The sequence below is a fragment of the Ovis canadensis genome, chromosome 14, assembly GCF_042477335.2.
Source record: "Ovis canadensis isolate MfBH-ARS-UI-01 breed Bighorn chromosome 14, ARS-UI_OviCan_v2, whole genome shotgun sequence".
NCBI lineage: Eukaryota > Metazoa > Chordata > Mammalia > Artiodactyla > Bovidae > Ovis > Ovis canadensis.
Window position 1 is genome coordinate 65,803,954 of NC_091258.1, and position 25,005 is coordinate 65,828,958.

At 56.7% G+C, this 25,005-nt stretch overlaps 1 protein-coding gene across 6 annotated transcripts; it reads left to right on the forward strand.

Moving 5' to 3' along the window:
* The first annotated feature begins 129 nt into the window (after window positions 1-129).
* CLASRP (CLK4 associating serine/arginine rich protein) lies at window positions 130-24,556 on the forward strand. Of its 6 annotated transcripts, none has more exons than XR_011248826.1 (21): window positions 130-411; window positions 1,172-1,299; window positions 8,288-8,385; window positions 8,929-9,030; window positions 9,196-9,275; window positions 11,447-11,531; window positions 12,540-12,688; window positions 13,491-13,587; window positions 14,583-14,661; window positions 14,746-14,819; window positions 15,635-15,676; window positions 18,796-19,011; window positions 19,125-19,412; window positions 20,737-20,994; window positions 21,291-21,334; window positions 21,629-21,689; window positions 21,881-21,939; window positions 22,014-22,060; window positions 23,608-23,690; window positions 24,130-24,154; window positions 24,422-24,556. XR_011248826.1 is itself a non-coding variant. In XM_069551059.1 (21 exons), the coding sequence occupies exons 2-21, from the start codon at window positions 1,201-1,203 to the stop codon at window positions 24,462-24,464; spliced, it is 2,025 nt and encodes a 674-aa protein (XP_069407160.1). In that variant the 5' UTR covers window positions 130-411; window positions 1,172-1,200; the 3' UTR covers window positions 24,465-24,556. The 6 variants fall into 6 exon arrangements, 2 of the variants coding, with proteins under 2 accessions (XP_069407160.1, XP_069407161.1); XM_069551059.1 differs by having other exon boundaries at window positions 21,291-21,330; XR_011248827.1 differs by having other exon boundaries at window positions 132-195.
* The last annotated feature ends 449 nt before the right edge of the window (window positions 24,557-25,005 follow it).

Genomic DNA, 25,005 nt, shown 5'->3' on the forward strand with positions numbered 1-25,005 from the left:
GTCTCCAGGCTCCGCCTACGCCCCTCCGATTTCCTCAAGCCCCGCCCTTCCGCTCACTCTCTAGTCCAACCTAGTTCCCGCCCCTCGAGTCGGCGGAAGTGCCTCTGCCGCTCCCCGCCCCGTCCCTCAGCCTCACACTTCCGCTTCCGGTGCGGGTCGCGCGCGAACGCAGCGGTGGGAGGCGGCGACGAGCCGGTGAGTGCAGGCAGCGGGTGACCTGCTGGCCTCGGGCGGACGTCAGCCCAGCTTCGCCCTTGCCTCGGCTTCTCCGCGATCTACTGTGAGACTCTGCTCGACCCGGGCCCCGAGGGCCGCCCGCCCCGCACCCCTTCGGCCTGCCGTGCCTCAGGCCGCGCCCTGCCTCCGCCGTCGGCCAGAACTCGCCGCGTCGGACCCTGCAGCTTGCCACAGGTCCCGCCCCCTTGTCAGAAAAACTTAACCGGATCCCTCAGGCCCAGACCGGGTGCTCCAGCCCGATCCTCCAGGCTTGCCCCTAAACGCAGCCCACCCGCTCCTGTCAGCTCGCTCCGCCTCCCTCAGCCTCTGTACCCTCCCCCCGCCCCCAATTTAGATTCCTGCTTTAGAGCTCGGCAGCGCTCCGTTCTTTTCCTCCTGCGCCCTCCTCCCGCAAGTGTCTGGAGGACATCCACCACCATCCACGCCCTTCACCTGCCCTCGACCCCGACCTCCACACCACTACCCTTTCCCATAAAAAGTTTCTTCGTCCACCTGCCTTCATCCCCAGACCTCTGGTACCCAGACCCTCCCCCCACCCACCTGGTGGGCGCCGTTTCAACTCTTCCTCTCCCTTGAGCTCCCAACCCCAGCTGCTCATGTTCTTCCTCCAGACCTTACTTCAAACACTCACTCCTTCCATCCTTGAACCTTTCACCCTTGATTCCTGCTCCTTCAACACAGGGTACCACTTTCGCTGGGCTCTTCACTCCAGAGTCAACGGGAGTGGGGGTGGGGAATTCAGAATGCCCAGGGTACTGGATCAGACTTGCCCGGGATCCACCCGAGTGTATCCTGCTGCACAGCTCTGCAGCCTCACTTACCCTCCCTGAAGCTGATGTTCAGGATTAACTCTATCAACTTGTTAGGTAACGGTGATTCTGCCCTTATTTTTTTTTTTTAAACTCCATCTGACACCCCTTCCCTAATCCCTCAGGTTGAGGCCCCAGCCTTGGCCTCACCACAATGTGGCACGAGGCTCGAAAACATGAGCGGAAACTTCGAGGCATGATGGTCGACTACAAAAAGAGGGCAGAGCGGCGCAGGGAGTACTATGAAAAGATCGTAAGTGACCTTTAATCTGGGCTGGGAGGTCTGTGAGAGGGCGGAGCCCTGGTTATCCTGGTACCACCAGGCTTGGAAATATGCTAAGAGGGGATACCCGTTTTCTCAAAGAGAATGTCCATTTTTTGAGTGTAATCATGTGCTGTGCTGTGCTGTGCTGAGCTGAGTCTCTCAGTCCCATCCAACTCTTTTCCACCCTGGTGGACTGTAGCTCACCAGGCTCCTCTGTCCATGGGGATTCTCCAGGGAAGAATACTGGGGTGGGTTGCCATCCTCTCCTCCAGAGCATAATCACTGGGGGCGCGGGCAGGGAACTGAGGTATCTTGTTTATCACGTGCTGTGGTGTGTGGTGTGGACTCAGAGTACAGAACTGGTGTTGGCAGGGAGGAGGGAAGTCTTTGTAGCACTCCAGACATAAGATTGGCCACCTCCGGAATGTTGTCGGTCTTGCTTATTATTCCTGCATTCACAGTGCCCAGAGGAGCTCAGCCCTTCTTAAGGTTTGACTGGGCACCCGGAAGGAGTACCGTCAGTATTCACTGAGTGAATTCTGACCATTTCTCCCCTGTTAGATGCTTCAGTTGCTTTTGGAGAGAAGAGCACACTCCATCTTGTGACCTAAAAGGCCCTTGTGGTCTGGCCTCTGGGCTTCAGCCTGAGGTAGCTCCATTGGCCTTTTTTTCCATCTCTGCCGCCACTGGGTATGGAGCCTTTAATGCCTCCTCTCAGTTCTTTACCTGCTACTTGTTCTTGAGACCGCAGCTCCAGTGGCATTGGCACACTAGGTTCTGGTCTTCCGTGAGATGGGATTTGTGTGGACGGTGTCATTTACTACTGCAGCACTGCCACAGGCTCCTCTCTGGTGTTCTGGCTTCCAGTCCTGCCGCCTCTAATCCGCCCTCCTCAGAGGCCAGAGAGGTCTTTTTTTTTTTTAATAAGGGATGGAATTGCTGTTATTTTTTAAAAAAATATTTATTTGGGTGCACTGGGGGTTGGCATGAGAGATCTAGTTCTCTGACCAGAGATCCAACCTGGGCTCCCTGCATTGGGAGTGTGGAGTTTTAATTGCTGGACCGCTAAGGAAGTCCCCAGAGAGGTCTTTCTAAAGCATAAAGCTGACCCTGCCCCTCTCTTACTCAGAATTCTCTGTGACTCTTTAGTGCCAGGCTCCTCATGACAGCCTTTAAGACCATGCATGGCCTGGCTTTTACCACCTCCTCCAGACTCATGTTACTCTGCTATCTGCCTTATTCCTTTGCTCGTGTCATCAGGCCTCCCTACTATCTGGGGCTACTTTTTCTAGCAAAAAAAGCTGTGTAAAGAGCTACCAGTTTACCTCCCCAAATTGTATAGTTCTCTCTAGCCATAGGGGCTTTGCGTGAGTTTTTCCTCTACTACTTTAGCTCCTGCTCATCTCTCAGATCTCAGTCCTCAGGGAAGTCTTCCCTCATCCTTCATACTCAATCAGTGTCCCCTATAAATGCTGCCATGCTTCTTGTTTTTCCCCTTTGTGGAATTTAACACACATTTTCAGCTCTGTGAGACTGGGGACTAGGTTTATTTGGGTCATGCTACTGCTTTCCAAGCTTGAGCCCAACGTGGTTTATTTGGACTAGATGAATAAAACAATAATAGCAGTTGCCATTTTAGTTGATCTTTCTCAGGCTCCAGGCTCTGTGAGGAGAACTTCAGATGTATGATTTCTTTGAGTCCCCGCAATCACCCATGAAACAGAGGCTGCTGTTATCCTAGGAGAGGAATCTCTGAAAGCCCGTCTCCAATGGTGTTGGAACAACTATGCCATGACCACAAGGGCAGGGCCTGGGTCTGTGTTGGTTATAGTTGGTTATATATAGCGGGCCAGGAATGCTGTCAGCGCTCGGGGCTGAGTAACTGCTGCTCATTAAGGGTTCGGGGTGCGCCAGACCCTGTGCCTGCTACTTCGGCATGTTTTTTCTGGTCCTTTTAGCAGGCCTGGGAGATGGGTGTTGACCCCTGTGTTAAAGCTTTGCTCATAACAGTAGTAATGCTATTGAGCATTTGTGTGTTAAGCACTGTACTGAGCGCTTGACAGTGTCTCTGTTTCATCATATCTTCACTGAAGACAGATGTTTATTTCCTTTTTACATAAAAGCCCAGAGGTGGCCAGTCCTGCTCAGGGAACTGTTATTCAGCCATGAGTGGCTTCTCTTGCCAGTGTTTTCTTAAGGTCTAAGAGGGCTGCTCAAGCTCTAGCCATCATGTCTTTATATTCCATTCCGCAGGGAGGGAGAAGAGGCCAATGGGCTCATATCAGTTGTTAAGAAAGTTTCTAAATGTTTGCACGTGGTATATCCACTCGTATCCCCATGGCCGGAAAGTAGCCCCTGGTCACATACAGCTGCCAGGAAGGCTGAGAGTCATACCCTGTATTCTGGGGGGCCTTGTGCCAGTTATGTTAGGAGTCTCATTACTGTGGAGGAAGGGGCAGTGGATGTTGGTTGCCAACTAATGGGCTGTCACAAATGGTGGGGATAGGGACACCTCCCTCCCAGGGTATCGGAGTATTCGGTGAGATTGGGCACAGAGACTCCCGAGAGCCAACCTGCCCAGGCTAACTTGCTCAGTAAATGCCAGCTCTTCTTGGTGCTGAGGTTATTATTACCAAGTAGAGCTGGAATCGCATCCAGGTGGATGGATGGAGTGGAGGAAAGAAGGCCGGAGTGGGGTCACTCAGAAGGCCTGGGACTCCAGGTTCTCGTCCTTGTGAGCCAGAGAGCTCGCTGAACTTTGTTTTCCCCCTTGGGACAGGGATGACGACCAGCCCCTCTCACTGGGTGACAGGGAAGAGCTTCAAGAATAGAACAGTGTCTGTGGGGTGCGTTGTGGTGCAGGCCTGTACAAGCAGCTATTGTCCCCGAACATGAGCGTGATCAGCATTCAGATCAGAGCCACCAAGCTTTGGACGGTGGCAGCTTTGAGGAGAGGATGGGGCTGTCACGTGGTCTCTCTCATCTTATTCTCCGCCCAAGAGAGGCAGCTGAGGCCAGTGTTGAGGAAGCAGAGGTCGGCTGTGGCAGACTGGGCCGGTGTGTCCAGACAGCTGATTTCTCTTCTCCTGATCTGTCCTTGGTGCCTGCTCTCTCTCCCTTCCTGTCCCTGTTCCGTCGTCCCTGTCGACTTTCTTCTAATTAGTGGTTTGGGTAAAGAAACAGAATTCCATGTTGATGTGAAAGTGGGAAATAAAACAGATCTCAGCTCTGGCATCTCCTTCTCCAGGAGGCCCCAGGCTGACCCCAGCGGGCTGAGCGATACAACCCCTGGCTCCCCCATCCCAGCACTGCTCACTCTAAGTCGTCACTGTGGGGCCCGAGTCTGTCCCCCACAATGAACTCTGAGCTGTGGGGACAGGGCTGACTGTCTCAGTCACAGCTGTGGCCCTAGCACAAGGCCTTGCTCAGAGTGGGTCCCTGCTTCACAGTTGAATGAGTAAGAGAAAGACCACGAACTTGTCTGACCCTCTTTGATCCTGGAGATGTAATGGTCCAGTGGTTAAATATAGATTTTGGCTCTTGAAGGATTTGTACATGTTTGTTTGGAGTTTGTTTCACCACAGCCAAGATGTGGAAACATTGTCAATGTCCAGCAGCTGATGGATGGATAAAGAAAAGCGGCCTTACGTTCAGTGGAGTATTACTGAGCCGCAGAAAGAAAGGGAATTCTGTCACAGGCTACAGCGTAGAGGCACCTGGAGGACTTTATGTCCAGTGAAATAAGCCAGTCACAAAAAGACAAACCCTGCGAGATTCCATGTGTATGAGGTATTTGAAGCAGTCCGGCCCTTCGAAACAGACAATGATGGTCGCCAGGAGTTGGGGGAGGGGAAAGGGGAGTAGTTGTTCAGCAGGTGTGGAGTTTCGGTTTTGCAGACGAAGAAGGTCTAGAGATCCGGTGCACAGCAAGGTGCAGGCAGTTAATGCTACTGTACTGGGCATTTAAAGGTGGTTAGGTTAGTAGATTTTACTTGTGTGCTTGTTACCATGACCAAAATAATTATTTTAGAAAAAAAGTGGATTTTGGAGTCAGGCTATCTGGGCTCAGATCCTGGTTCTGTTTGTGACTGGTGTGATCTGGAGCGAGTGAGCCTCCCCACTCTGAGCTCCAGTTTCCTCATCTGGGACGTGGGGTAGGAGTAGCGCCTTCCTCGCATGGTTGAGAAGTTTGAGGTGTACATAACGCAGCTGGCTTTTAGTGTGGTTCAGGGACTTTTCCTGAAGCTCCCAACAGAGCCAGGCCAGGGACCCAAGTCTTAACTCCTCACCCAGTGCCTTTTTGTTTCTCTGGTGCGGGTACAGTAAGTTCTTGGTACAGGCCAAAGTCCATCCTGCAAACAGTCCTGTGTGTGTCTTGGGTGTGGGAGCCGAGCATTTGGCCTGGAGCGGTCTCGGAACTCCGGGTCTTAGAGCTGCCCCGGGCGGTCGCCATCACGAGGCCTGAGATGAGGGACTGAGGGAGGCGGGTGAGGTGCCGGAGGAGGCGCTGGGTGGCAGCAGCGCCACCCTGTGGACGCGGGTGGAGCCAGCGCGCACAGGACAGGGAGCAGCCCGGGGGTAGCTGTGGTCATCGGGGAGTGTCCTCAACTCCTGTGGACCGGGTTAGGGTGGGAGCTGGAGGCCGCATGCGGGAGTGCAGGCTCTCGAGAGCTTGAGGCTGATGTGTGCTCAGTCGGGCTGAGGCTCCTCGCCTGTGAGTGAGGCTGTGTCCTGTCTCCTTTGGTCGGTGTTCTGGGCCCTGCCCTGGGCTCTCGGAGTACAAGGCGGGGCCTGGCCACGGGAAGCTCCGTTCTAGTTGGGGCGGTGGGTGACAGGTGACGGGTGATGGACGGTGCTCTGAAGAGAGTAGGGTAGAGTAAGGAGCTAGGGTCAGTCAGGGGCTGGGGGAGCTGTTTAGATAGGCTTGACGAGGAGGGCGGCTGGAAGGGAATCGGAAATAAGTGAGGAGACAGACGTGCAAGAGCAGGGCTGTTCTGTGGCGTGGAGGCCGGCGGTGTGGGACGGGGCAGGGCGGGGTTGGGGGAGCCCGTGGCGAGCAGAGAGGGCCAGGAGGGAGCAGGCCAGGGAGCGGGCCAGGCTCTGCGCAGAGGGACAGGGCCTAATACGTTTCAACACCACCTCAGGCTGCTCTGTGGGAAAGGAGCTGCAGAGGGCAAGGGTGGTAACGAGGAGCCGAGCCGGGGAGAGGAGGCTGCTGAGTGGTCAGGGACGGTGGTGGGGCAGGGCACTCAGGATGGCAGGTGGTTGGAGTCTGGGGAGGGAAGTCTTGGGGAGTCAGGGTTTCGTGGGGAGCACCAGCTCTCCGGCTCGTGGCTCTGACGCGGCAGGGGGCTGGAGCTCAGCCAGGGCCTGGCACTTGTGGCGGGTGCTGCCAGATTTCAGGCTTTCCTGCTGCAGTTATGGTCACTTGGGGTTGTAACCTCCACAGGAGAGCTCAGGCCAGAGGTGAGAAGTGAATGGAAGGTAGCAGCAGGTGGTGAGGGGGTGGGAGGGGCTCTGAAGAAAGCGGTGACTCAGGGGCCTGTCTCCTCTATCTTGGTGCCCTTTTTAAAAAATATAGCTTTATTGAGATATAATTCACATACTCAGGCCTTCCCTGGTGGTCCAGTGGTTAAGACTCCACGCTCCCACTGGTTCTATCCTTGCTCAGGGAACTAAGATCCTTTGTGCCTCAAGGCATGGCCGAAAAAAAGAAGAAAGGGGGAAGAACATTTTTAAATCCACATAGTGTACAGTTCAGTGGCTTTCAGTATCTTCCCAACCCAGGTATTGAACCCAGGTCTCGCACACTGCAGGCGGATTCTTTACCGGTTGAGCCACCAGGGAAGCCCAAGAATACTGTAGTGGGTAGCCTGTCCCTTCTCCTGCGGATCTTCCTGACCCAGGAATCGAACCGGGGTCTCCTATATTGCAGGCGGATTCTTTACCAGCTGAGCTACCAGGGAAGCCCTCAGTATATTCACAGGATTGTGCAATCATCTCCACAGTCTAATTTTAGAAACTCTTTGTGACCTCCAAAAGAAGCCCCATGCCCATTAGCAGTTAGTTCCCCCCTCCCCACAACCCTGGGTAAGCTATCTACTTTCTGTCTCTCTGGAGTCACCTGTTCTGGACATTTCACATAAATGGAATCATAGGATATGTGGCCCTTTGTGACTGACTTCTTTCACTTAGTGTAATGTTTGCAGGGCTCATCCAGGTTTTAGCATGGATCAGTACTCCATTGCTTTTTACTGCTAAATAACATTACACTGTCTGGCTGTGCCGTGTTTTGTCTCTCTGTCGTGCATTGATGGACTTTCGGATCGTTTCCACTTTTCGGCTGTTGTGCCCAGTGCCGCTGTTGGTGTATGAGTATTTCAGTGTCTGTCCTTAGCTGTTTTAGGGATGGAGTGGAATCGCTGGGTCATGTGGCAGTTCTTTGTCTAACTTTCTGAAGAGCCTGATTTTTCCGTATTCCTCTCAGTTTCTTGCTATTTCCTGTCCTTTCAATTTTTGCCATCCTAGGGAGTGTGAGGTGGTGTCTTGTAGTTCTGATTGCTGTTTCTCTGATGAATAGTGATGTTGATCGTCTTTTCATGAGTTTATGTGGTCATGGTGTCTTCGAGGCTGCTCCTGGCCAACGTGCTTGCACTTGGCTCTGAGTGAGTGGCCCTGGGGTGGGGGTGGGGTGAAGAGTTGGGGACTGATATTTTAGGGAGGTCAGTCTCGGTACTGGCTCTGAGGAAGACTGAGCCAGAGCTCAGAGCCTCCTGTGGCTATCTTGAGAGGAAACCTGTCCCCAGAGGTTAGGTGGCCCTGTTGGTGCTGCCTGCACACCCTGGCGTGTTCTTTTACCTCAGAAGTACAGCTTGCTTGGTGTAGAGGTGAAGCTGCTGCTAAACTTGGCTGTGAGGGCAGTGGCAGGGCTCGGGGCTCAGTTGGGTGGTGGCCTCCATCTTGTCCATCCCCACAGAAGAAGGACCCAGCCCAGTTCCTGCAGGTGCACGGTCGAGCTTGCAAGGTGCACCTGGATTCTGCAGTTGCCCTGGCCGCGGAGAGCCCCGTTAACATGTAAGACCGGGTTTGAGGGTGGTATCTGTGGCTGACGGTTAGGGGTCCAAGGGGACCTGGTGTATGGACAGACCTGTGGCGCCTCAGACAGGAAAGGCTTGGCCTGAGTGGGAGGGTGAAGGTCACTAGCTAAGGCGAGATGGCAGGGTTTGGGATGAAGACCCCATGGTGTAGTGGTTGGAGCACCTAGAGGGAACGAGCAGGGCCATGGCCAGAGGCCCAGGTAAGCAGAGAGTGCTTGCCAGAGTGGGTGTTTTGAGGTGTTAGCAAGTGGTCCATGGGACCTTGTTCAAGGTCCTACTCTTGCGTGGTTCTGCAAACTAGGGCCCCGATTTCCTCAGGGCCCTTTCAGGTCAGGAGCCTGAATGTAGATTCAGGGAGTGTTGTGGCATAAGGAACAGGAGGTGGGGGCTGCGAGTGGGACGGGCCTGGGCATCAGAGGGGCTGAGGGCCAGGCTCCCAAGCGCAAGGTGGCAGGGGGCAGGTACTGTGTGTCCGGGGCACTGGGAGCCCAGGCGCCTTCCTCCCCTGCTCCCACTTCAGGATGCCCTGGCAAGGGGACACCAACAACATGATTGACCGCTTTGACGTCCGCGCCCACCTGGACCACATCCCCGACTACACTCCCCCGCTGCTCACCACCATGTAAGCCGCCTCCCCCGGGGTTGCCGGCCGGCGGTCCCTCCTGGGAGGGAAGGAGGTGTGCACGTGGGGCAGCCCCCGCCAGCGGGAGGCCGCCCCCTCATCCCCCTTCCTGCAGGCCTGGGGTGGGAGCTCCCTGTGATCGCAAGACCTTGTCCTCCTCCACAGCTCCCCAGAACAGGAGTCGGATGAGCGGAAATGTAACTACGAGCGCTACCGAGGCCTGGTGCAGAACGACTTTGCCGGCAGTAAGTGACCTGGGGTGTGGGGAGTGGGTTGAGGGGAGGGGTCCCTGGAGGCTGGAAGACCGCAAGACTGTGAAGAAAAGTTATCCCAGTACTTTCTACTCCAGGGCCTTGGGCGTGGTCCCAACTCTGTCATGGACCCGCTCTGTTCCCATCCCTTTTCTCTCTTGGGGCCTCCGTCTCTGGAATTGGTACAGGAGATGTCTGCTGACCGAGATGGTCCAGCAGGTGGCCATTTTGACAGCCCATGCCCTCTAATTCTGTGATCTTTTTCCTGAAAAACCGGAAGAAATAGGAAGAACATATTTTTTTGCTGTATTTTCCCCACCTGCATGGGTCAGAATGTTAGCTCAGAAGAGGAAATTTATGCCTGTTTTAAGTGACTGTTTAGGCAGTTTGACAGCTTGCCAAGTGTTCATACGTGTCCAAGGTTCTTTTCCCAAGCTGTCACCTCACAAAAGAGAAAACAAGTGTAGGGGCTGTTCCCTGCTCTGGACTTGTGGAGGTTCCAACCCTGACAGAGTTTTTCGTCTCTGTTACTGCAGCACATCTGTGTGATCACCCAGCAGGGTGGGGGTGATGCCCCATTTTACAGATAAGGACACTGAGGCTCAGGGTTGGGAGGGACCCTCCAAGGAGTTGGGCTTCTCACCCTGCCCTTAAGCACTGCTGCCTCCTGCAGGCAGCTCTGAACTGGAGCTCACCTCCTGAGAAGGACGCAGAGCCTCTCTCCCAGATCCCTCTGTGAGAGTAAGGGCCACACACTCGTCCCTCAGCCTGGCTGGCCTCATTTCCTGGAGAAGAGCAATCGTGGAAGTTTCTGTCCCCCTCAGGGTGATGTGAGGGTTCGCGTCAGGGATGCTTAGGGCCCCTGCACAGAGCCTGGCATAGTCCACCCTCACCGTGGGTTCACTGTACCCATATTTCTTTGTTTCTGAAATAGATGTTTAGCATCTTTAAAAGCAGAGATTTTCAAATTCTGGCTGTCAATGAAGCCTCACATCAGGGGAATGAAGCGTCACTGACGCGGTGGTGGTTTTTGCCTTCCCCCAAGGCCACACAGATGCTTGATGATGGAGCCAGAGTTTCCCTTAGTTCTGCCTGATTCCATCTCTTCATCCATCCATCCATTCATACGATTCCTGAGCACCTGTAGTGTGTCAGGCATTCTTCTGGGAGGAGGGGTCTAGTGGGGGAGCCACGTCATCACGAGAGCGGATGCTCATTACAAGCTGAGGCACTATTTCGACAGATGGTATGCTGTTCTCGGAGGCGCTTGACTGAGGCTGGATCAGCAGAGGGTAGGGTGGGGTGGGGCGGGGAAGGAGCTCCCCAGTGAGGGGAGGTGGCTCCCGACTCTGTCTGGGCCATAAGGACAGCCGTGAGGGGACAGGAGGAGGGTGGTCTGGGGGACAGGGAAAGCCAGCCTGGCTGGAGCTCACGTGAGACAGCTCATGGGGCTGCCTAAGCCTGAAGCCTGCATAGAGCCCCAGGGCCCTCCCCTGGGGCTGCATAGACCACCAGCAAAACGGGGGAGCCTGGGGTGATGGCTGTGCTGTGTCACCTTGGGGCTCGCCCAGACCCCCCACCTCGCTTTACAGATAGAAAAGCTGAGGCCCTCTGAGGGAACGGGACATGTCCAGGGTCCCACTGGAGCTGGGCATGTGTCTTACTGTGCACGAACCAGGGGGCTCTGGTACATCGCTGAGCACCTCAAGTTAGGTGTTACAGCTGAGAGCCCAGATTAGCTTAATTTAAACTGGGTCCCAGAGGGCCAGAGTGGCAGGCGCGTGGGGTGCAGGTGACTGACGCCCAGCTCTCAGGATAGGTTTGTTCTGAAGGGTCCAGTCAGAGGTCTCTGTGACAGTGATAACTGTAGCAGTGCCCAGGCGCTCCCTCTGCCAGTGGTCCTCCCATTTTACAGGGAAGGAAACCGAGGCACAGAGTGGCTGAGTCCTTTCCCAGGGTTGCATGGCGAGTCAGCGGTGCAGCCAGGTCCCTCCTGTAGCTGCTGTGTCATCGCCACGCACGCTGTGATTATCTGGGAATCCATGAGCCTGCCACCAGCCGTGCTGGGTTCACACCTGCCCAAGCCCCACTGCATTCTTGAGTCCCCCCTGAATTCTCAGTGTCCCCAGCCCCCTCTGACTCATGTGCCTCTTGCCCCACCCCAGTCTCCGAGGAGCAGTGCCTGTACCAGATCTACATCGACGAGCTGTACGGAGGCCTCCAGAGACCCAGTGAGGATGAGAAGAAGAAGTGAGTCGCGGTCCGGGGCAGTGGGGGCTGCGGGGGGCAGGAGGACCATGCACCCCACAGGGCTTCGTCTACCCGGTGTCCCCTAGAGCTGCACCTGGCGCTGGCGCCCAGTCGGTGGTCGCTTCATCAGCGCTGCAAGGAGCAGGCAGCGCCAGAGGGGACGGGTTTGCTGACAAAGCTCTCCGTGGCGTTTTCCACCCTTGGGTTGGGAGGAGGTGCAGTTAGGAGGGCAGGAGCTGGACTGGGCCAGGGCCTGGGTTTGAGTCCTGCCCTCCAAGCCTTGGTGCCCCCTGCTTGGATACCCCAGGACTACAGGAGATGGAGCTGGGGAAGTGCTTGTCCCCTGCCAGGCAGTAAGCGTGTGGCCCACAGCAGCTGATGTCACTCTGCAGAGGGCTTCTCCAGGCTGTGTGCCCTGAGGAATGGCTCATCCCTCTGCCAGCCTGGCCGGCCCCTCCACTGCTCTGCAGTCCCGGAGCCGCCTGCTTACCCCTTGCTGCCAAGCCGTCCCCACCGTGGTCCTCACAGAGGTGACTGAGCGTCTCAGTGACCGACCCTTATTCATGGCCACCTGTTTTGGACGAGGCTGGTGCAGGGATGGCATCAGGGCGTGTCAGCTGGGTTCAGCAGCACACGTGCCCTAGGCCCCTGCTCCATCCTGGACCAAGTTGGGCTGCGTTGTTACCCAAGAGAACTCGGGCCAGCTGTTGCAGGACACGTAGTCGGGGGTGGCAGTGGAGAGACCCAGTGTGAACGGGGCTGGGAGCTGAGGACGGTCGCCACCCCCAGACGAGGACTTCTGGACGGTGGTGCGCTGGAGCTGTAGGAAGAGGAAAGGTGGCAGGTGGCCGCAGAGCGTTCTAGGCCAAGGGACCGTTTGAGGGCGCCAGGCTGCCTTGGCTCTCAGGAGGGTGGTGTGTGGGTCCTGGAGGCTTGGCTGGGCTGCATCCGGCCTGGGGCCTGCGTCTCCTCCCGGCGTGGCCCTGATTCTCGGCTCCCCCTTGCCAGGCTGGCAGAGAAGAAGGCATCCATTGGCTACACCTACGAGGACAGCACGGTGGCCGAGGTGGAGAAGGTGACAGAGAAGCCGGAGGAGGAGGAGTCCCCGGCCGAGGAGGAGAGCAACTCGGATGAAGATGAGGTCATCCCCGACATCGGTGGGGTCCCCTCTCTGCCCTCCCCATCCACAGTCCCCGGGCAGCATTTTCATGTCTCGCCCCTCCCCCTGTGTGGGGCGCCCGTGCTTACGAGCCCGCCTCTCCTGCCCCCCGCCTCCCACTGTCCTTCCGTCTCACTCGTGTCCTCCTGGTCCAGCCTCCCTCGCTGTTTCTCCTTCCTCGTTTCTAGGACTCTGCTCCTCTGACACTATCCCCACCTGGGTTCTGGTTCTGTTCTCCTCTTCTGACTTCAGCCTCTTGGTCTCTCCTTGCCCTTCTCTTTCGCTCTCTTCTGGAAAACACGTGTTCCTCCAGTTACAGAGCCGGCCTCAGCCCCCACCCCACTGCCCACCACCAGCTAAATGCCCGCTGATCAGACCGGCCACCCATTTCTCCCCTCGACTCATCCAGCTCACTCTCAGCCCGTCTGCTGTTTGTTCAGATGTGTGTAAAGCCCACTTGCCACTCAGCCATCAAGCATCCCGCTCCCGAATACCAGAGACCTGCACCCCTGCCTCCACCCACCTAGATCTTCAGCCGCCCTCATTCACACCCCTGTGTACATCACTCCCTCCCCGTCACATCCCCCCCCCCCACCCTCACCCGCTGTCTATGGTGCTTGCTCCTGGCAGAGCCCCATGCCAGCCTGGGGATACCAGGACGTGCTGACTCGTGTCTGCACCCCCACCTACCCACAGAGGCCTGAGGTCTGGTGGGCACCCCCGCCCCCAGGTCCTGGGGCACTGCCCCTTCCCGTCCTCTTGCTTGGCTTTGGCCCCTGACAGCCTTTCTCTTGGTGCAGACGTGGAGGTGGATGTGGACGAACTGAACCAGGAGCAGGTGGCAGATCTCAACAAACAGGCCACGACCTATGGCATGGCCGATGGTGACTTCGTCAGGTGAGGCCTGTGGGCTGACACCGCTCCCCACCCTGTGGACCTGGCTTCTCTGCTGTTGCCCCTCTTCCTGAGCGCTGGTGTCCCTGACTCTGCGCCAGGGACATTACACGCACAGGCTCCCGAGCTCGTGGAGGAGGGGTGGAGGTTGTAAGGGTTGGTTCTTGGGGTCAGCTTCAGTGGTGTTGAGACAGAGGCTGCCCCGGCTGTGTGACCTGAGGCCTTCTGAGCCCCTGGAGCTTCAGGGGTTTCTGGGCATGGTGGGCAGCGCCCTCTAGTGGAGTGGCTCCTCTCCCTGCATTCACTGGACGTTGCTGGTTGGGCCTCTGCCCTGTGCCTCACCCGGGTGGGTCACAGAGACTGGTCCCAGCTAACAGGGTACTGAGTTCTGAGTACTCCCACGTCTGAACACAGCCTGAGCGTCTGAGCATCCTCACTCAGGAGCAGCCAGCGTCCTCACCACAGCCAGAGTCTCACCTCTCTGGTCCCCTCCCCACACACTCCACCCCTGCCCGGCCTCCATGGCCTCTTTCCCCCTCAGATGCCCGAGGCCCCACCTGATCTGGGGCCATTCAGGTGCTGTGGGCTCTGCCTGCACCTGCACAGCTCACTCCCCAGGGGTCTCATCAGCTGTTACTCTAAGAGGGGCTTCCCCAGCCTCCCTGTTGAAAACTGCAGCCTCTACCAGGCCCCTGGACTTCTCTCCCCCTTCTGTGATTTCCTTTCCTATCAAGTTTTTCACCATTTAATGAGTCACGTGTTATGTGACTTTGGTCATTGTCTGTCTTCTCCCCAGAATGTTAGTCCATGAGAGTGGGGAGTTTTGTTTTCAGTCATCCTGGATGCCTGAGATAACACCTGGCGTGCAATCGGTACTTAGTAATAGTACTGAATGAATGTGAGACCCACCAGGATGGCTTGGGGTCCTTCGCCTCCTGCAGTGACTCTGCCTGTAATCTGACCTCGTTCCTCCTGGTGGCCCTCCTCCCCCTCCGCAGGATGCTCCGGAAAGACAAGGAGGAGGCGGAGGCCATCAAACACGCCAAGGCCCTTGAGGAGGAGAAGGCCATGTACTCGGTGAGGGCTAGGCCCGGGTGGCAGGGCAGGTGTGTGCTTCGTGGAAGGCACAGACTCACCAGCCTCGTCCCCACTCTGCTCCAGGGCCGTCGCTCCCGGCGCCAGAGGAGGGAGTTCCGGGAGAAGCGGCTGAGGGGCCGCAAGATCAGCCCCCCCAGGTAGGTGAGGTTCTGCCCTGTGCCCCCGCCCTGCCAGCATCAGTCTTTCAGGACTCTGGGGGAGGAGCCAAGGCTCAGGAAAGTCTGGGGGGCAAGCCTGTGGCTTGCGGACAGAGTTGTCCTAATAGAGCGAACAGGGAAGGTCTGGGATAGGTGTGGCCACGAGGCACGTGTGGACACCCGTCCTGCCAGCCATCCCCCTCTCCCTGCTGGATTTGGAACCCATGTCACGTTCCCTGGCTGTGAGCAGAGTCAAGGGGGCATCATTGCTTCTGTTGTGGGCTGCCTCCTCCCTATTAGAGTTTGGATAGGTGACTTTCTCTTCTTGAGCTGCAGTTTTCTCTTTGGGAAAGGGGCACCGTCACCTTCCAGGACGGGGGCTACACCAGTGCCCACAGTGAGGTCTCGGGCAGGTTTGGATGAGGCAGCTAATGTGCAGAGAGCCCAGCCTGGGGCCCAGGCAAACCGATGCCTCTGCCACATCTCCTGTGTTCAAGGGGAGTCTCAGGGTTGCTGTGAGGCTTAAGGGACCTGCGGTGGGCTCAGGGTTGGATGCGTGGTCTGGAAAATGTTCAGTCACGAGCTGCGATGATTCTTGCCATCGTCACCGAAGAAGTACAGGGCTGCGGTTCAGGCTCTGGGCAGGTGTGAGGGGATAGGAGGAGGGATGAAGGCAGGGCCCGTAACCTGGCTGGCAGCCTCCTCGTCACTGTCCAGTGCGTGGCCTGGGGCACCCAGGTCAGGGATTGGCCTTAATTCCATGTGTACTGACCCCACCCCCCACCGCACCCCATCCCATCTGGTTCTCTCTACAGCTATGCACGCCGAGACAGCCCCACCTATGACCCCTATAAGCGGTGAGTTCCCAGGGCCCAGCACCCTCCTGATGGAGGGTGGGGTGGGGTGGGGCGGGGCCTGTGTGCTGTAGGCTGCCTTCCTGAGATCACAGACTGGGGAATGTGTTCTGCTTTTTTCTGATTTAAACATAGTGGAGTTTTGTGTTAAAAGTGACCAAACATGGCAGAAAGGCGGGACTTAGGTGTCAGGTGTCTTTAATCTGAACTGCCAGGAATAACCAGTGAGTGAGGAACGGGTACAGAATGGCCTGGTCACACACAACATGTGTCTCCTGGTGTGGGAGTGGTTGGTCAGAGGCCTTGGGGGTGGACAGGTCTCAGGCTGACCCGTTCCCTTTGTTGGATGGGGTGAGAGGGACCCTTGGGGCTCCTGGGAGGACAGATGAGATAAGGCAGGTACGCCTTTTGAGAAAAGGTCTGGCTCAGATAGGTGCTCAACTGTGGGTGCCATGAAAGAGATTACATAGTTTCTTTAACAAAATTGAGGTTATTTCACACTTAATGCTTTCAAACTTGCTTTACACCTGACTTGACATCTTTTGCCAAGAGAATGCACTGCTCATAGCAAACACCCTCTTCCAGCAACGCAAGAGAAGACTCTACACATGGACATCACCAGATGGTCAATACCAGAATCAGATTGATTATATTCTTTGCAGCCAAAGATGGAGAAGCTCTATACAGTCAGCAAAAACAAGACTGGAAGCTAACTGTGGCTCAGATCATGAACTCCATATTGCCAAATTAGACTTAAATTGAAGAAAGTAGAGAAAACCACTAGACCATTCAGGTATGACCTAATGATTGTACAGTGAAAGTGAAAATAGATTCAAGGGCCTAGATCTGATAGATAGAGTGCCTGAAGAACTATGAACGAAGGTTCATGACATTGTACAGGAGGCAGGGATCAAGATCATCCCCCAAAAAAAGAAATGCAAAAAGGCAAAATGGTTGTCTGAGGAGGCCTTATGAATAGCTGTGAAAAGAAGAGAAGCTAAAGGCAAAGGAGAAAACTCTGCATTTGAATGCAGAGTTCCAAAGAATAGCAAGAAGAGACAAGAAAGCCTTCCTCAGTGATCAATGCAAAGAAGTAGAGGAAAACAATAGAATGGGAAAGACTAGAGATCTCTTGAAGAAAATTAGAGATACCAAGGGATCATTTCATGCAAAGATGGACTCAATAAAGGACAGAAATGGTATGGATCTAACAGAAGCAGAAGATACTAAGAAGAGGTGGCAAGAATACACAGAAGAACTGTACACAAAAGATCTTCACGACCCAGATAATCACGATGGTGTGATCACTCACCTAGAGCCAGACATCCTGGAGTGCAAAATCAAGTGGGCCTTAGGAAGCATGACTACGAACAAAGCTAGTGGAGGTGATGGAATTCCAGTTGAGCTATTTCAAATCGTAAAAGATGATGCTGTGAAAGTGCTGCACTCAATGTGCCTGCAAATTTGGAAAACTCTGCAGTGGTCACAGGACTGGAAAAGGTCAGTTTTCATTCCAATCCCAAAGGCAATGCCAAAGAATGCTAAAACTACCCCATAGTTGCATTCATCTCACATGCTAATAAAGTAATGCTCAAAATTCCCCAAGCCAGGCTTTAACAGTACGTGAACTGTGAACTTCCAGATGTTCAGGATTTAGAAAAGGCAGAGAAACCAGAGATCAAATTGCCAACACCCATTGGATCATTGAAAAAGCAAGAGAGTCCCAGAAAAATATATATTTCTGGTTTATTGACTGTGCCAAAGCCTTTGATTCTGTGGAGCACAACAAACTGTGAAAAATTCTTAAAGAGATGGAAATACCAGACCACCTGACCTGCCTCTTGAGAAATCTGTATGCAGGTTAGGAAGCAGTGGTTAGAACTCGACATGGAACAACAGACTGGTTCCAGATAGGGAAAGGAGTATGTCAAGGCAGTATATTGTCACCCTGCTTATTTAACTTATATACAGAATACATCATGAGAGAAGCTGGGCTGGATGAAGCACAAGCTGGAATCAAGATTGCCGGGAGAAATATCAATAACCTCAGATATGCAGATGACATCACACTTAGGGCAGAAAGAGAAGAACTAAAGAGCCTCTTGATGAAGGCAAAAGAGGAGAGTGAAAAAGTTGGCTTAAAACTCAACATTCGGAAAACTAAGATCATGGCATCTGGTCCCATCACTTCATGGCAAATAGATGGGGAAACAGTGGAAACACTGAGAGACTTTATTTTGGGGGGCTCCAAAGTCATTGCAGAAGCCGTGTGCGTCCATGAAATTAAAAGACGCTTGCTCTTCGGAAGAAAAATTACGACCTACCTAGACAGCATGTTAAAAAGCAGAGACATTACTTTGCCAACAAAGGTCCGTCTAGTCAAAGCTATGGTTTTTCCAGTAGTCATGTATGGATGTGAGAGTTGGACTATAAAGAAAGCTGAGCACTGAAGAATTGATGCTTTGGAACTGCGGTGTTGTAGAAAACTCTTGAGTCCCTTGGACCGCATGGAGATCCAACCAGTCCATACTAAAGGAAATCAGTCCTGAATATTCATTGAAAGAACTGATGGTGAAGCTGAAACTCCAATACTGTGGCCACCTGATGCAAAGGGCTGACTCATTGGAAAAGACCCTGATGCTGGGAAAGATTGAGGGTGGGAGGAGAAGGAGATGGCAGAGGATGAGATGGTTGGATGGCATCACTGACTCAGTGGACATGAGTTTGAGTAAACTCTGTGAGTTGGGTGATGGACAGGGAGGCCTGGCGTGCTGCAGTCCATGGGGTTGCAAAGAGTCAGAGACGACTGAGTGAATGAACTGAACTGAACTGTACTGACATCCATGTAGAGGAAGCCTGCTGCTGTTACAGTACAGATCTGTGCATCTGTTCTTAATAGTTCTCTGTCACTGCTTTTCCTGGTTGTATTGAGAAGGCCTCTGTGGTCATGAATCAGATTCTCACAGGCCTGCTGTCTTTCTGCCCACCGGCTCTGTTGTACCTGCTGTCTGTTGTCGCTCGGGACCCTGCTCTTCAGTGACCTCTCACTCTGTGGAGGGTTTGTTCGTGGGTAGACAGGCTCGAGGGGCCCGGTGACTGAGCCCCTTCTCCCTGCTCTTCAGGTCGCCCTCGGAGTCCAGCTCCGAATCCCGCTCCCGTTCCCGCTCCCCGACCCCTGGCCGGGAGGAGAAGATCACGTTCATCACCAGTTTCGGGGGCAGTGATGAGGAGGCGGCCGCAGCCGCAGCTGCAGCAGCTGCATCAGGGGCTGCCACAGGGAAGCCCCCGGCGCCTCCCCAGCCCGGCGGCCCCGCACCGGGACGTAATGCCAGTGCCCGGTCTGTAACGCTCACGCTGCCCGCCCTACACCCCAGGCACCGTGGGGGGGACTCGGGGCAGCGGGGGGCCACGGCCCGGGCTGGCGCTGACCGCCCCCCATGCCCGCCTGCAGCCGCCGCTCCTCCACCTCCTCCTCCTCCTCCTCCGCCTCGAGGACCTCCAGTTCCCGCTCCCGCTCCAGCTCCAGCTCCCGCTCCCGCCGGGGCGGGGGCTACTACCGCTCCGGCCGCCACGCCCGTTCTCGCTCCCGGTCCTGGTCGCGCTCCCGGTCCCGCTCCCGGCGCTATTCTCGCTCCCGCAGCCGTGGCCGGCGGCACTCAGGTGGGGGCTCCCGAGACGGACACCGCTACTCCCGCTCGCCGGCCCGGCGCGGCGGTTACGGACCCCGGCGCAGAAGCAGGTGCGTGGGGCGGGGGCCCCATCTGGGTGAGACCCAGGCTCTGTGAGGGAGCTGTGGGGTTGGTGGGATGGTGGTCATCCCAGATGTGGTGCCAGTGGGGAGCCAGTGGGTGGGAGACTGGACTATGCTTGTTCCAGGGGCTCCCTGGGTGTTTACAGCAGCTGCCTGGTAGGATCAGGGTGCCCCGAGGGGAGGGCAGGGTGTGATGTAAGAACTTCTGGTGGGGCAGGAATACCGTCCTGGGAGACAGGAGCATCCCTCCTGCCCTTTCCCAGGGGTCAGGGCTGCCCATGGAGGGACAGCACGACCTGCTGGGTGAGAGCGGGACTTCAAAGCAGCCGGCCGGCTGAGGAGTCTGGCCCTACTGCTGAGCTGTTGGGGCCTCTTCATCTGTAGAAGAAATAGAATCATTGCGTCTCCTCCATTGAGTGCAAAGCTGTGACAAACTCTACTTGAGTGCTTCGTCCAGAGCCTAGCACTTGATGAGTGCTCTTGTTGTCGACAGCGTTATTACCTGTTATTGTTGTGGGGATCTCAGTGTCAGCTACCCACGAGGTCTGGCAGGTAAAATCGAGGCACCCCATGGGCCTGGTGACCTGGGAGCGCACTTCCCCTCTGCTGGGGTTGTAGGCCACTCAGTGGCGGGTGTGGCGTGCCCAGTTTTTTGATTTTTCCAGAGAAACTGAGTTGGATGTTTAAAAGACAGCTCTTGTTTTCTCGATATTGCTGACAAAACCTGGGACAGTTCCCCAGAGTCAGTGTGTGATGTTGGTTTGGCATCTAGATCATTGCCTGGAGCCTGCCCCAGGGCAATGGCAGGAGACAGGCTAGGGGTCAGAGAGGGGCCTGGTCACCCTGAGGAGGGGCCCTTGCTGAGGAGTCCCCACGTCTTGAGCAGAGAGAGGATTGGGCTTACGTATTCCCAGACTGGATTCTGTGGGTCTGGGTCGCAGGCGTGTGGGGAGGATTGAGGGGTCGTCCCCACTGGTGGCGAGACCCTAGGCCTGGCAAGGTGAGGAGGTGAGCATCCAAAGGGGGGTCACCAGGCAAGTCCTGCCCTCCCAGAGATCACCTCGCAGGGAAATGGGCACACAGGTGTCTAGTGAGACATGAAGCGCTGTTCTAGGCGAGTGTGTTGAGGACAGTCTCTGTTTAGAGACCAGGGAGGCCAGGGAGGATGTCTGAGGAAAGCAGCGGGAGGAACTTGGAGACAGACAGACCACAGGGCCTCTTGGAGGCGTGTAGATTCAGTGCCAGGGTGGGGGCGGCGCTCGGGGGTTCCCCGGAGTCTCATGGCTTCCCTCCTGCTCTGCGGCGCCCCCAGGAGCCGCTCCCGCTCCGGGGACCGGTACCGGCGGGGCGGCCGGGGCCCCCGGCACCATAGCAGCAGCCGCAGCAGCTGGTCCCTCAGCCCATCCCGAAGTCGCAGCCTGACTCGCAGCCGCAGCCCTAGCCTCAGCCGCAGCCGCAGCCTGAGCCGCAGCCGTAGCCGCAGCCGCAGCCAGAGTCACTCTCCATCGCCGCCGAGGGAGAAGCTGAGCAGGCCGGCAGCGTCCCCCGCTGTGGGCGAGAAGCTGAAAAAGTGAGTGGGGCTAGGGCTGGGGGACGGAGGTGAGGGGGCGCCCCAGTGTTGTGTTTCAAAAGGAACTTGGTCCTGCCCTGGGGGGTCTGCCCTTGGTGGGGGTGGGGGTACTGAGGAGTCCCAGCCTTGCCTTGGGTGAAGGGTCAGAGGGGGTCACGACCCTGCCCTGCAGGATCCAGGAGGCATGTGGTTTCCACCTGGGGGTGTTTGGGGCACACGGCCTTTGCTGTCTGGTCTGAGGGCAGTGCTGAGGCCACGTGGGATTGGAGGTGGCAGCTACTTTTTCTTCCTCCCAGGACCGAACCTGCCGCTGGTAAAGAGACAGGAGCTGCCAAAGTCAGTAAGAATTTGGAACTCGCCCGTCTAATTCCCGCCAGCAGCAGTGCCCGAGAGCTGGGCCCGGTGGGCCTGCAGGGGGGCCCGGGTGGGCCAGGAGATCCAGCCCCAGGGATTAAGATCCGTGCCCCGTTCCCCCTTTCCTGTGTCCACTGGGGCTCCCAGACCCTCGTGGCTGGTCTCCGCAGCCTGCCCGTCCTCCGCTCCTGCCCCCGCCAGTCCCAGACTTTGGATGAGGTGGGTTGTGGGAGCTCCGGGATACCCACCCGCTCTCCTGCCTCTTCTCCCCCTTCCCCAGCCCAAGCTGAAGCCGCAGGAGAAGCTTAAGCTGAGGATGCAGAAGGCACTCAACAGGCAGTGTACGTCCTGGCCCCGCCCCTCCAGGGCTCCCCTGCTCCTTCTCCTCCCCGTCTGGCTGGGGAAGGCCCTGCTGTCTCCCAACAGGAGGCTCTTGGGAGGAGCGGGTGTGTACCCGCCCTGTGGCTGCCAGGTCCAGGGCCTCTCTGAGCTCAGCCTCTACCTGCTCATCCCCTGTGCCCTCTCCCCACAGTCAAGGCGGATAAGAAGGCGGCGCAGGAGAAGATGATCCAGCAGGAGCACGAGCGCCAGGTATGGGGCTGGGAGGGCACAGGGCCCACGCGGGGCGCAGCCCGGCCCCGCCCTCACCACCACCTCTGCTGCAGGAGCGGGAAGACGAGCTGCGCGCCATGGCCCGCAAGATCCGCATGAAGTAAGACTGCCCCCAGCCTGCCTCCGGGTGGTCCTGTGTTCCCCACCACCAGCCCGACCCAGAGCTCTGACCAGGCCCTCCGGGTGGAGAACAGTCAAAGCCTTCTCCGGACCTTCGTGTCCTTCCCGCCTCACAGCTCCACCAGCCTCCAGCTGGGGTTGCCTTTCCTTCTCTCTCCCAGATAACCACCCACTGTTCCCCAAGGCTGCTCTCGGGTCCTTCCTTACTGTCCTCTGTGGAATAGCACCCCCAAAAGCACCGTCCTCCAGCCCGCCCCTTCATAGCGCTCGTCTCCTCGGCATCCTAGCGTCCTGTCTGTGTCCTTACTCGCTCTTGCTGGCGTCCCCACTGAGAAGTTGGGTCTGGCTGCCAGGCTTCTGCTGTGTGCTCAGCCCCCAGAACCCTGGTGCTCATAAATGCTGAGGGCTGGATGCAGGCCAGCCCTGCGCTGGGAGCCTGGGCTTCGCCCCCCTTCCTTTCTGCTCCTCTCCTCGCCTGACTCTTCTGCAGAGCTGAGTGGCCCAGAGCCTGGTTCAGACAAACCTGGGGTTTAATCCAAGCTCCGCTTCTCTCTGACTCTGTGGCCCTGGGGTGGGTGCTCGTCCATACTGTGAACAGTCCTTGGCGCCAGCTGTACAGGGTAACTGAGGAGTCAGTGCCCTTAGAGCGTCAGCCTGTGTGGGGCCCGTGAGCAGAGCTGGAGGCTATAGTGCTTGGTGTTGGCAACGAGGGGAGTCAGTCAGTTGAGAGCTGTGTCACCTGTACTTATTTCTCTTTCTACCCTGTATTTGCTGTGGGTCCTTGGACAAGTACCTTAACCTCTCTGAGCCAGGATTCGTTATGTGAGGTAGATGCAATAAGGCAGCCACCTCTGGAATCCCACTGTAAGGCTCCTGGCACATGGGAAGGCTTGATGGCTGGAGCTACTGATACTGGTTGGTTGTTTATTACACACCCATCACACGGGTGCATCAGGAGGTGGGGAGCATAGTGCGTAGGGACTCGGCATTCTAGTCAGTCAGGCCCAGCTTCTGATCCTACCTCACCTTTGCTGCCCCCTAGCTGTGGGCCTTTCTCCTGTCTGAGCCTCAGTGTGCTCATCTGTTAAATGGGGATGAAATGAGATGTCCCATCTCATAGGCTTGTGGACAGGATTTTATGTGATCAGGGCCAGGCGCTACAGCACTCAATTAATGCATCCGTTGGGGTGGCACTCAATAAATGCAGCCCTTGGAATAGCAAAGCAAATCCCGGTCATTCTGACAAAGGCCAGATAAGCACTTAGCGTGTAAGTCCCTTTGTTCAGAGGCTGCGCCTGGAGCATGACAGGAAACGATCCAGCCCTCAGCAAACCTTTCATCGGGTGGTAGACTGGGATTCAGCTGCCGGCCAGTGTCCCCTGTCTGAGCTCAGTGCTCTTGTTTCCAGGTGGGGAAAGGAGCAGGACCTGCCCCTTGGCTAACTTTTCCACTTGACCTGGCAGGCGACCCAGCTGGCCCTCGAGTTCAGTATTCTCACCTCTTACCCTGGCTCGCCTCTCCCTGCAGGGAACGGGAGCGCCGAGAGAAGGAGAGAGAGGAGTGGGAACGCCAGTACAGCCGGCAGAGCCGCTCGCCCTCCCCCCGCTACAGTGAGTGTGCCCCAGCCACCCTCCCCCGCTACAGTGAGTGTGCCCCGGCCACCCTCCCCTGCTACAGTGAGTCTGCCCCGGTGGCCCTCGCCCTCTACAGTGAGTGTGCCCCGGTCACCCTTGCCCTCTACAGTGAATGCGCCCCGGTGGCCCTCCCCCCGCTACAGCTAGTGCCTCTCTGGTCGCTGGGTTAAGAGAGCTGGGCTGGAGGCTCTGGGACATTAAAAAGAGATGTCAGAACTGGGTTACAGAAAGCCGCGGTACACCTTCCACATCAGCCTTCAGTAAACTGGAACGTTTAAGCTGTACACACGACACACAGTGCTTCAGTCCCCAGGGAACTGCAGGAGTTGGAAGAGCTTCGTAGCACGTGGGTGTGGGCGAGGGGCAGGCAGTGTCCTGCTCTTCTCACCTGCACTCCTGTGCCCTTTCTTTCCAGGTCGAGAATACAGTTCTTCTCGAAGGTAAGCAGGCAGGCCCTGTACCCCGGGCAGTCACTGTTGTCCTCTGGTGGGAGGTCCCAGTCCTGGTTCCCCCATCCTTGCCCTGGCCCCCCTGCAGTCATCAGAGCTGCCCAAGGCCTGGCCGCATGCTGCACGCAGCTGATTTCTGCGTCACTGAAGCCCCAATGGTCCCATGTGGGTGGCTGTGTGTGCACCTGCCCACACGGCTGGGCTCCCTGCTTCCTGCCCAAACCCTCACGGGGCCTCTCTCCCCGCTTCTCCCTCCAGACGGTCGAGGTCCAGATCCCGAAGCCCCCACTACCGACATTAGGCAGAAGCGTGGGCAGGCAGAGATGAGGTGGGGGGACAAGGGCTCGAGCTGTGATGCTGCTGGTTTCTCTAATAAAGTCACACATTATTTAATTCCCTTCCCCTGGTCTCCTGTTTTTGTCTGTGTGGTCAGTGCAGGGCCCCCAAACCCCGGTGCCCACCAACCGAGGCCAGTGGGGGAAGGTGCTTGGTGGCTTCAGGGAACAGGCGCCAGTGTGACCTGGTGGGGAGTCCCGCCCACATCTGGGCACTGGAACATGGCTCCTTGGTAATCAGAACTGCTGCTCCTGCCACACTCAGGGCCCGGGTGCCATGTGGTGGGAAAAGGGCTGAGCACCCCGCCTGTGGAGGATGGGCCAGGACTTTGCCCAGGGGCCTCTGGTGACAGGTCCAGGCCTCTCCCCGCCCTCGCCTCGGCCCCTGCCCTGGCCTCGCCCACACCAGGAACCGGGAGCACAGCTTTCTGTGCCAGTACTGTGGTGCCCCGGGCGCTGGGGGCCAGCCTCTCCCCTTACCCCATCGTTCCAAACCGGTCTGTCCAG

What these genes read in the sequence shown, in the direction of transcription:
- CLASRP (XM_069551059.1), top strand. Translation starts at nt 1,201, where the DNA reads ATGTGGCACGAGGCTCGAAAACATGAGCGGAAACTTCGAGGCATGATG. An exon ending in GGGAGTACTATGAAAAGATC is followed by an intron (nt 1,300 to 8,287) that starts GTAAGTGACCTT and finishes CCATCCCCACAG; the next exon opens with AAGAAGGACCCAGCCCAGTT. An exon ending in AGTGAGGATGAGAAGAAGAA is followed by an intron (nt 11,532 to 12,539) that starts GTGAGTCGCGGT and finishes CCCCCTTGCCAG; the next exon opens with GCTGGCAGAGAAGAAGGCAT.